Source organism: Fundulus heteroclitus, chromosome 1, assembly GCF_011125445.2.
Source record: "Fundulus heteroclitus isolate FHET01 chromosome 1, MU-UCD_Fhet_4.1, whole genome shotgun sequence".
Taxonomy (NCBI): Eukaryota; Metazoa; Chordata; class Actinopteri; order Cyprinodontiformes; family Fundulidae; genus Fundulus; species Fundulus heteroclitus.
Genome location: NC_046361.1, coordinates 43,579,533 through 43,588,346, shown reverse-complemented (window position 1 = coordinate 43,588,346; position 8,814 = coordinate 43,579,533). Strand labels below are relative to the sequence as shown.

Here is an 8,814-nt window from a genome sequence, read left to right as displayed (position 1 = left end):
AGGCTTAAATTCTTTTGGCCTGTTTGGTACTGAGAGTGTGTCTGTGCCCCCCCCCCCCCCCCAGCTCTCCATAAAAAGAGGAATCCTTGTAGCAACCTGTGACAACAAGCTTTCTGGTTCCAATCAACCACCAGGACTTCAGAACCGGGTCTGGATCCTGCAGCATTTTGCCTTTCAGTTTTCCATCAGAGACTGAAGCATGTGAATTTACTGACTTTATTTCTTATTGTTTTACAAATCAAAGTTTTCCACAGACAGACGAGTCAGCACAGAAACAAGCTGAAGGTACACAAACATCGACAATCAGCAACCAATCACAGAGCTGAGAAGCTGTTGCCACGGTTACAAATGCTGTTCAGTGTGTTTGTCCAAACAGAGGGAAACTGGATTTAACGACAAACTCCCAGCAAGCAACGACTCCCAGCAAGCTTTGCTGCTAGAAACCAGCCAGTGAGAGATTTTATGTTTGCAGTTCAGAGATCAGTTTTGATGCTGCGTCCCATTTGTCTCGGATGTTGGACTTTGGACCTGAGAATGACGTCAGAACCGGAAAGATTTCAGTCCGACTATAAAAGCTGTCAGACGTGCTAAATGTTGATGTTGTTGTGATGCTAGCAGCTGTTAGCATTAGCGGCAGCAACAGTAAGTGATGTTTAGCTCTGTGTCTCTGCTTTAATGAGACATTCTGACAGCAGGTCCTCTTAAAGCTTCTACCAAACGGTGTTTTATTTATTAAACCTTCACTGGGTTTATGGGCACAGCAGCCATATTGTTGTTTCTCCAACTAGAAACCAATGGAATCCAACATCTGAGTGCAAAGAGAACGCATCATTACCCCCACCAGCAGAGGCTCATGGGTAGTGTAGTATTTAAAAATGTTTCCTTCCTCCTTAACATCCTTCCTGATTCCTCCTGATTTAAACCACAAACATTTGATCCACTCATATTTTACACAAGAAGCAGAACCAAAGAAACGGTACGAACAATAAAAATGTGAGACACGACCAAAATTATCTTCATCTTCTTCCTCCTCTCACTCCCTCAGGTAATCCACAATCTGATCCATTAGCATTTGGGGATCGTAGTTCAGCACAGCTCTCCTGCGGCGCCTACGACTCCCATGATTCATTTCGTCCGGGTCACCGGTGGCCATGGTATCAATGCGTTTCATCCTCTGCAGCCCGGTCACTTGTGGGTGGAGCTTTTCTCCCTCCTCCTCTTCCTCTTCCTCCTCCAGCCTCTTCACTCTGAGGAGGGGTGGCTCGTTGCTAGGCGACAGAGGAGCCATGTTGTCCAGGGAGCGGCGGGCTCTTCTGTGGGCGGGGCTAATGGCTTCCGCTTTGGAGGACACGTCCCTCTTTGCTCTGCGGCCTGATGACATCATCACCTGCGCGTCGCTAGAGCTGAGGCTGGACAGTATCTTAGCGACCATCCGCCTGCAGAGGAAACGTTTAAAAAATTAATGATTCTACATGTTGATTAAAATGTTTGTAGTGAGTTTGGGCACAGGGCCATCAGCAATCTGATAAATATAGCTGACAGAAGGATTCAGGAAACCTCACTGTCACTTACAGAAATAATAACAACAACGACAATAATAATAATAATAATAATAATAATAATAATGATGATCATAATACTGATAAATAATAATAATAATAATAATGATAATACTGATAAAAAATGATAATAACAACAATAACAACAACAATAATAATAATAATACTAATAAAAAAACGATAATAACAACAATAACAACAACAACAACAACAGTAATAATAATAATAATAATGATGATAATACTGATAAAGAATAACAATAATAATAATCATAATAATGATAATACTGATAAAAAATGATAATAACAACAATAACAACAACAACAATAATAATAATAATAATAATGATAATAATAATAATGATAATACCGATAATAATAATAATAATAATAATAATAATAATAATAAAAAATAATAATAATAACAACAATAATAATGTTTTTAAAATTACTGATGGAAATCGTAAAAAAGTAAAAGATGAAAATAAAAACAATGACACAAATTGTAAAGTTTTAAAATGTATATTTAGGTTTAGAACATTTGCGACACAATGAGAAGTCGGACTCGTCTTGGTTTGCAGCCCGATCCAATCCAGGAGGGATTGAAAACTTACCTTTTCAGTACTTCCAGGTTCTCCAGGATCCAGAGCTTTCTGTTGCTTGCCTACACGGAGTTCATTTTCTCTGAAGTTTAAGCTAAAACCCTTAATTCCATTTTATCATTGGCTGTCTGATCCGACATAGCCACACACCCTTTCAGATTCCTTCCCTGATTGGTCTGACACGTGATTACCAGACACTGCAGCTCCCAGAGCTGCCAGTCAAAGTCCAAGCAAACCGAATCGCTTTTAAGTTTTTTTAAGTGAGCATCAGCCATTTTCCTTCGTTATATCCAGTTTGGTTTCAGAAGACATGGGTCAGATGCCTCCCTCCCACAGGACGACGTTCAGGACGAGTCAACCGCTGTGGGTTGGGATTTTCCCCGTTAGCTTGGCAGAAACGAGGAAGTGTGGTAACGGCCTACCAGGGCCCACACTTGGTTCTGGATGAGAGGTGACAACAGCTGATTTCAGAACACAGTAAGGTGTCCCCTTATCGCTTTTATCTCTGGCAGTTCTGCTTTAAGAGGCTGAAGGACACAAGGGTCTTTCTCATTTCAGACCTGGAACAGCAGATTCAGGTCCAGCCTCAGGGATCAAAACAGTGGTCCGAACTTTGAGAAAACAACTGGACTTTTTTTCTTGAAGTTTGAAGACGTTTCACTTACTATCCAGAAAGCTTTCTCAATTCAAAATGTCTGGAGTTCCAAGCTTTATAGTTCTGCCCAACAAAGGTCTTGTAATAATTTAGATAACATGCAGATTGGACAGAAACTGGTCCACTCCTCTGTAACGAGGAATCGTTAGGGTCGTTATTGGCCTGGCTTAAAGGAACAATGTTTTGATCACCCGAATGAGGGTGAGAGTTAAGGCGATGATTGGCTGGAATTAATCCTATAGCTGTGTTGTAAGTTTTAGAGAGTTGGAACCTAAGGCCACCTCCTCTGTTTAAGGTTTATCTCTCTTAACGTAGATGGCTTCCTTCACACCCCTTTCAAACCATCTGTCTCCTTTGTCCAAAATGTGAACATTTTGGTCCTCAAAGAGTGACCTTTGTCCTTAAGGTGTAGGTGGACAGCAGAGTCTTGTCCTGAGGAGGTAGCTCTCCTGTGTTGACCATGCGTCTGTGGAGACGTCGTTTGGTTTCTCCACCATAAAGATCAGAACATTCCTCACTGACTGAACCGCAGACACCTGTTTTGGTTCAATCTGCATGTTATCTAAGCCACTACAGGCCTTTGTTGGGCAGTAGTATAAAGCTTGATGCTCCACATTACTCCAGACATTTTGAATTTAAAAAGCTTCCTGGAGAGGAAGCAAAACGTCTTCAAACTTGGAGAAAAAAAGTCCAGTTGTTTAGTTTTTTTTAAATTTGTTGGAGTGACCATGACCTGATGACTGAGAATCTTCACCAGCACAGTGGTCCGAACATTCGGTTCTCATCATATTTTCGATTTTAACAGTTTTCATGCATCAAAAGAGCTCTTAATTTAAAATTCAGTCAGCGGTGATATTCTACCTCAGGGCGTCCTGGTCTCGGCTCGGTCCTGTTAATGTTCTTCCAGGCTCTCCGGCTCTCTGCAGCAGACTCTGGACCAGTCGGGGATCCATCCTGAGAACAACCCACTTTCCATTAAGATCTACATTTTCTTCTTTCTCTGTCAGGTTATCTGATACACACTCACCTGTCCAGCATTGCCTGAACCAGCTGTGGCTCCACCAGGTCCCACCAGGGGGCATTGGGCCTCCCCATGCTCATTCCCCGCCCTGTCTCATCATAATCTGCATCATCACGGACCTGAAAGTCCCCTGGTAGGCCCTGATCGTCCTCTTCATCTTCCTCCTCCTCCACCACCTCCACATCCCTTGGTCCAACCAATCCTGCGTTCTCTGCCTCACTCAGGAGGCGGAGCAGAGCAGCCAGGTACGCTGTGGAAGCACATGATTGGCTTTTCATGTTAAATGTTGCCATCTAAATAATTATGATCAAAATTACTGAGAAAGGGAAGAAATTAAACTATAAAATCAGTGAACCCTCGTTGATTCTGAGGACCTATTGACGTTAAATCCTAGAAACAATGCACAACACAGCATAACATAATTTTGGCCACTTAAAACTGTTGATTTCTGACAAATGTTTACAGAAAATGTGGCGGTAAACAATCTGAATAATAAATGTAATATTTTGCAAAAATAAACTGCGATAGACTGGCGACCTGTCCAGGTGAACCCCGCCTCTCCGCCATTGACAGCTGGAGATAGACGCCAGCACCACCCCAGCAGGGATAGACGTGTTAGAAAATGGATGGAGTGATGGACAGCAGAGTAAAGTCAGCTTGAAAACAAAGTTTTTCCAACCTGCTCGTTGCTCCTCCTCCTGCTCCCTCCTTTGGTCTCTCTCCACCAATCGCTGCAGAGCCTGGTCAATACCACGGCCTCTCCAGTCTTCTGATTGGTAGTACAGGTCATTGGCTCCGCCTCCTGCTTGCATGGCAGGATAAGACATCATTTGGTCTTCGTATGGCATCCTGTTGCGGAGGTCTCTGCGCTGCCGTCTGATCCCACTCACTGAAACATCCAGACCACGCCCACCACCACGAGCTGCAGGTAGAGTCTGAGGGGATCAGGCAACCAAATAACACAAGATCTCTTTTAACAATCACGTTATATCAACTGGACCATAGCCTCCCAACATGGCAGGGACAGTTGGAACATGTTTTTATACTCTAATCATAAAAAAGCTACTTATACTGTAAATGCTTAGTTGGACCCCCCCACCCCCCCTACCCACTCATACCCCATGTCAAGAGCATGAAAGTACCTTTTTGTCACTGTTTTTGCTATCTAACCTAAACCTATGTGGCTTGAACAAGTGATAAGTTTACCTTCCTGCTCTGGCAGACAGACAATGAATGAATAAAGTGATAAAACATGGTTATTGATCTGCTGTGTGAAACTCCAGCAGGTTGCAGTGACTCTGCAGAATCAAGGCTCCGGCTCGGATCCGTTCATCCTGAGAGAATTCCCATAAATAACACGGCTTTCCAAACGGGACAGTTGAGACCCATCCGGATCAGAGCAACATGCTCGTGCAGTTCATGTTCAGTACTTGTATTCGCTTCAGTCCACATCCTGGTACTCTTCTTCAGCCACTCAACCTCCCAGATTTGCAAAGCTGCATGGGATTCACTAGCCTCATTTCCACTACCCTTGTTAAACCGATCCATGCCGAGCTCGGTCTCAGTTTGGTTCAGTTAAACGTGCCGAGCTTGGTTCTGACGACCGTTTTCAGTCTTTCTGAACACGTTTGGACACCTATCGAGGAGTCTTTGTCAGTTCTCGTGGCTCGCACTGAGCAACCAGCAGTTGGAGCGCTGCTGTTTCTAAAGGACATGAGGGATAAGCACATGGATAGGCCTCAATGTTGCAGCAACAATGAGTCATGGTTTTCAGACCTTCAATGGTGAGTCAGCAGCCTGAAGAGGGACTCTTTATCCCAAACCATAACTCAATAGATGTTTCTGCTCCAACTGAAGACTGGGCAGGAAGTCAGAGGCATCTGTTTCTGCAGATCCTTCACAGGGCTTTATCTCATTAACAGAGATGTAATGCACAGAGATAGAAACAACCCTGGTCCTGTCTCTCATGCTCTTCCTCCAGGGGTTAAAACGCTTTGGATTGATGGTACAGATTCTCTCTGAGGAGAACAATTGATCCCACCATAGCAGCTTTAATTTCCTGCTTCCATCCTTTGATTTATGGCTGTAATATCTGTGTTACTGCAGCAGTGCTGATTATTGTGTCTGCCTGTGCGATGAAGAGCAGGAGGAGGAGATGATGAGTCCTCTGAGTTACTGAGAGAATGAGCGGGGTTCTGGAGAATAACACCTCAAACTCTTTAATACCGAATGTCTTTAAGTGTTGGGAGAAGGAAACAGATGTTAATGAGTTCAGAAAAGCTGCACTACGGTAACATTTTCTGGAATTTAATGTGGCCTGAAGTGCATTGTTGGTAATTAAAGATGAAATGATGCTGATGACATTAAATATTTCCGCTTTAGACCGTATGGTACCAAGTTTTGTTTGTGCAGTTTAGATGCTGCCCTGTGTTTTCCTAACTGGGTTTGAACATAATGTAACCGGTGGCAGTGCTCTTAGGCTGAAACTGAATTACCACCAGAGTAATAAAGTTAATGATTCACAACTTTATTATCCGTAGACTACACTAAAATGATCTCCCTGTCCTCACAAACACACAAGCCTGTGCAACTACCCTAATGAGGATATTCTTCTGGCTTCTAGCTCAGAGTGATGTTCTCACTCAGTAGAACCAAAAGAGCTGCGCTGTGGTCCCTGCAGGGAGTAATGTCCCCAACGAGGCTCATTGTTCCAGGAGAAAATGTCCAGTAATACAACAGAAACAAACACACACACACACACACACACACACACACACACACACACACACACATGCATCTATTCAGTTAAATTGAATAAATTAGAATATGTTTGCTGATGAGGCCCATTTATTAGATTAAAAGTACCTTTTGATAGGTACTTAACATAAAGCCCAAATTTCCGCTTAAATTTTTCTCTTGCGCTGATATAATATTCTAATCTTAAATTTCATGTTCTAATTTTTTGTAAGCTGTTATTCTCTTAGAGAATTAATCATGTTTATTTAGTTATATATTAAATATTGATTGAATAATAACATTGCCATAATAATAATGCTACATATATATATATATATATATATATATATATATATATATATATATATATATATATATATATATATGCAGATAGAGTCCCTGCTGCGTTGTGCACTGTTCTACCTTGTTGCGGTGTGGGACCATTTCATGTCACCATGGTGACAGCAGATGAAATAAAATGTCGCAGTAGCTTCATACACACACAGTCACACACACTCATGTATTTACTGCGGTCTTTACAAGGATCCTCAACTTCAATAAGCCAGACCTGGTTCTAAACGGGTTCTTGGTTTGACCTGAACCCGTTTAGAACCTGAACCGAAAACCACAGCTGTCTGAAAGTCTAAGGTTCTGAGTCAAAGTCTGTATCACGTTCCTCACTAGGGGGGTAAACATCCTCATATCACACGTTACAAAAATCAGCAATCAGCCAAAATGGAAGCAAAGCACACACAGATATGTGTGTGTGTGTGTGTGTGTGTGTGTGAGAGAGAGAGAGAGAGAGAGAGAGAGAGAGAGAGAGAGAGAGAGAGAGAGAGAGAGAGAGAGAGAGAGAGAGAGAGAGAGAGAGAGAGAGAGAGTGACGTAAGAGCATCTGGGGCTAAACAGCATCTTTCTGCATCAATTATTGTGACGATGAAGCATCACAGTGATGGATGGAGGAGGCAGGTATGAAGACAGGTGGAGATCTTACCTGAGTGGCGTGAATCAGAGCGGCACCGAGCAGCAAGAGGCCGAGAGACGCCATGCTGCAGATGGAGGGAGACGCACACTGAGGCTGTCGCTCCAACACACCGTAGGATGGAGGAGGAGGAGGAGCGATGACTCAGGAGAGGAGGAGGAAGGATCTCTGAGGTAGAGGAGGGGAGCCTTGCTTCCTCATCATTCTTTACAGAGAGAGACAACAAATCAGCACAGCACAAATGAAAATATCACATGTTTACAGACATATATCATTGATAAGCTGCGTTATATCAACGAATATTAAATAAATCTGACTCATAAGCTTTAGTTTCTGAACTGAACAATCTACCAGTTTAAGGAGGCAAAAGGTTTGTGAGTAATAATTCAGAAGTCAGTTGAGATGGTTTAGGAATCTGAACAGGATGCCCCCCCCTGGGCGCCTCCCTTTGGGGTTTTCGGGGTGTGTCACACTGGTAGGAGACCCAGAACTCCATGGAGGGACTACATGTCCCATCTAGGCTGGGAACACCTCAGAGCTGGAGGAGGTCACTGGTGAGAGGGGCCTCCTGGATCTGAGGACCCCACAACCTGATCCTGATAAGAGGAAGAAAATAGATGGGTGGATATTGTCATGTACATTTTTAGTTGCTGGTTTGAAATAAGAAACTAAATATTTCAAACTCACTGTTTGAAAGAAAGAAAGAATTCCCATCAATCAAAAATATTCACACTTCAGGCTAGATTCATATTTACCAATAATAAATCTATGTGAAAGCTGTTCCCCATCAGGAAGAGGAGGTCCTCCGCTTCCTGATGGGGAACAGCAGATTAAATCTAAACTGGTCCACTCCTCTGTAACGAGGAGTCGTTAGGGTCGTTATTGGCCTGGTTTAAAGGAACGATGTTTTGATCACCCATATGAGGGTTTAATCTGCTGCCTTAATGACTTTAACGACACCCATTACTAAGGGGTGGACCTGTTTCTGTTAAATTTACATGTTATCTAAGCCATTACAGGCCTTTGTTAGGCAGCAGTATAAAGCTTGGTACTCATCATTACTCCAGACTTTTTGAATTGAGAAAGCTTCCTGGAGAGGAAGCGAAACGTCTTCAACTACGGAAAAGAAGTCCAGTTGCTTTGTTTTTTACTTTTTTTTTTAAACTTAATCTGGATGGCATTAACTTGGCCTCTGATAATAAAGTAAAAAATCTTGGTGTTATGTTTGACCAAGACATGTCATTTAAATCCCATATTAAA

The 8,814-nt window shown here is 42.6% G+C and overlaps 1 protein-coding gene across 1 annotated transcript; it reads right to left on the bottom strand.

The window, feature by feature from the left end:
- Positions 1-739: 739 nt before the first annotated feature.
- On the bottom strand, positions 740-7,675 carry pcsk1nl (proprotein convertase subtilisin/kexin type 1 inhibitor, like). The gene is made up of 5 exons (XM_012854552.3): positions 7,567-7,675; positions 4,516-4,771; positions 3,843-4,086; positions 3,677-3,769; positions 740-1,436 (listed from the first exon to the last, which is right to left on the bottom strand). The coding sequence occupies exons 1-5, from the start codon at positions 7,618-7,620 to the stop codon at positions 1,034-1,036; spliced, it is 1,050 nt and encodes a 349-aa protein (XP_012710006.2). The 5' UTR covers positions 7,621-7,675; the 3' UTR covers positions 740-1,033.
- Between the last annotated feature and the right edge of the window lie 1,139 nt (positions 7,676-8,814).

Bases quoted from the DNA above. Each gene is read 5' to 3' on its own strand.
- pcsk1nl (XM_012854552.3), bottom strand. From the start codon at position 7,620: ATGGCGTCTCTCGGCCTCTTGCTGCTCGGTGCCGCTCTGATTCACGCC. The intron at 3,770-3,842 runs GTGAGTGTGTAT...GGTTGTTCTCAG, and splicing joins GTTCAGGCAATGCTGGACAG to GATGGATCCCCGACTGGTCC. The intron at 1,437-3,676 runs GTAGAATATCAC...TTTCCTCTGCAG, and splicing joins CGAGACCAGGACGCCCTGAG to GCGGATGGTCGCTAAGATAC.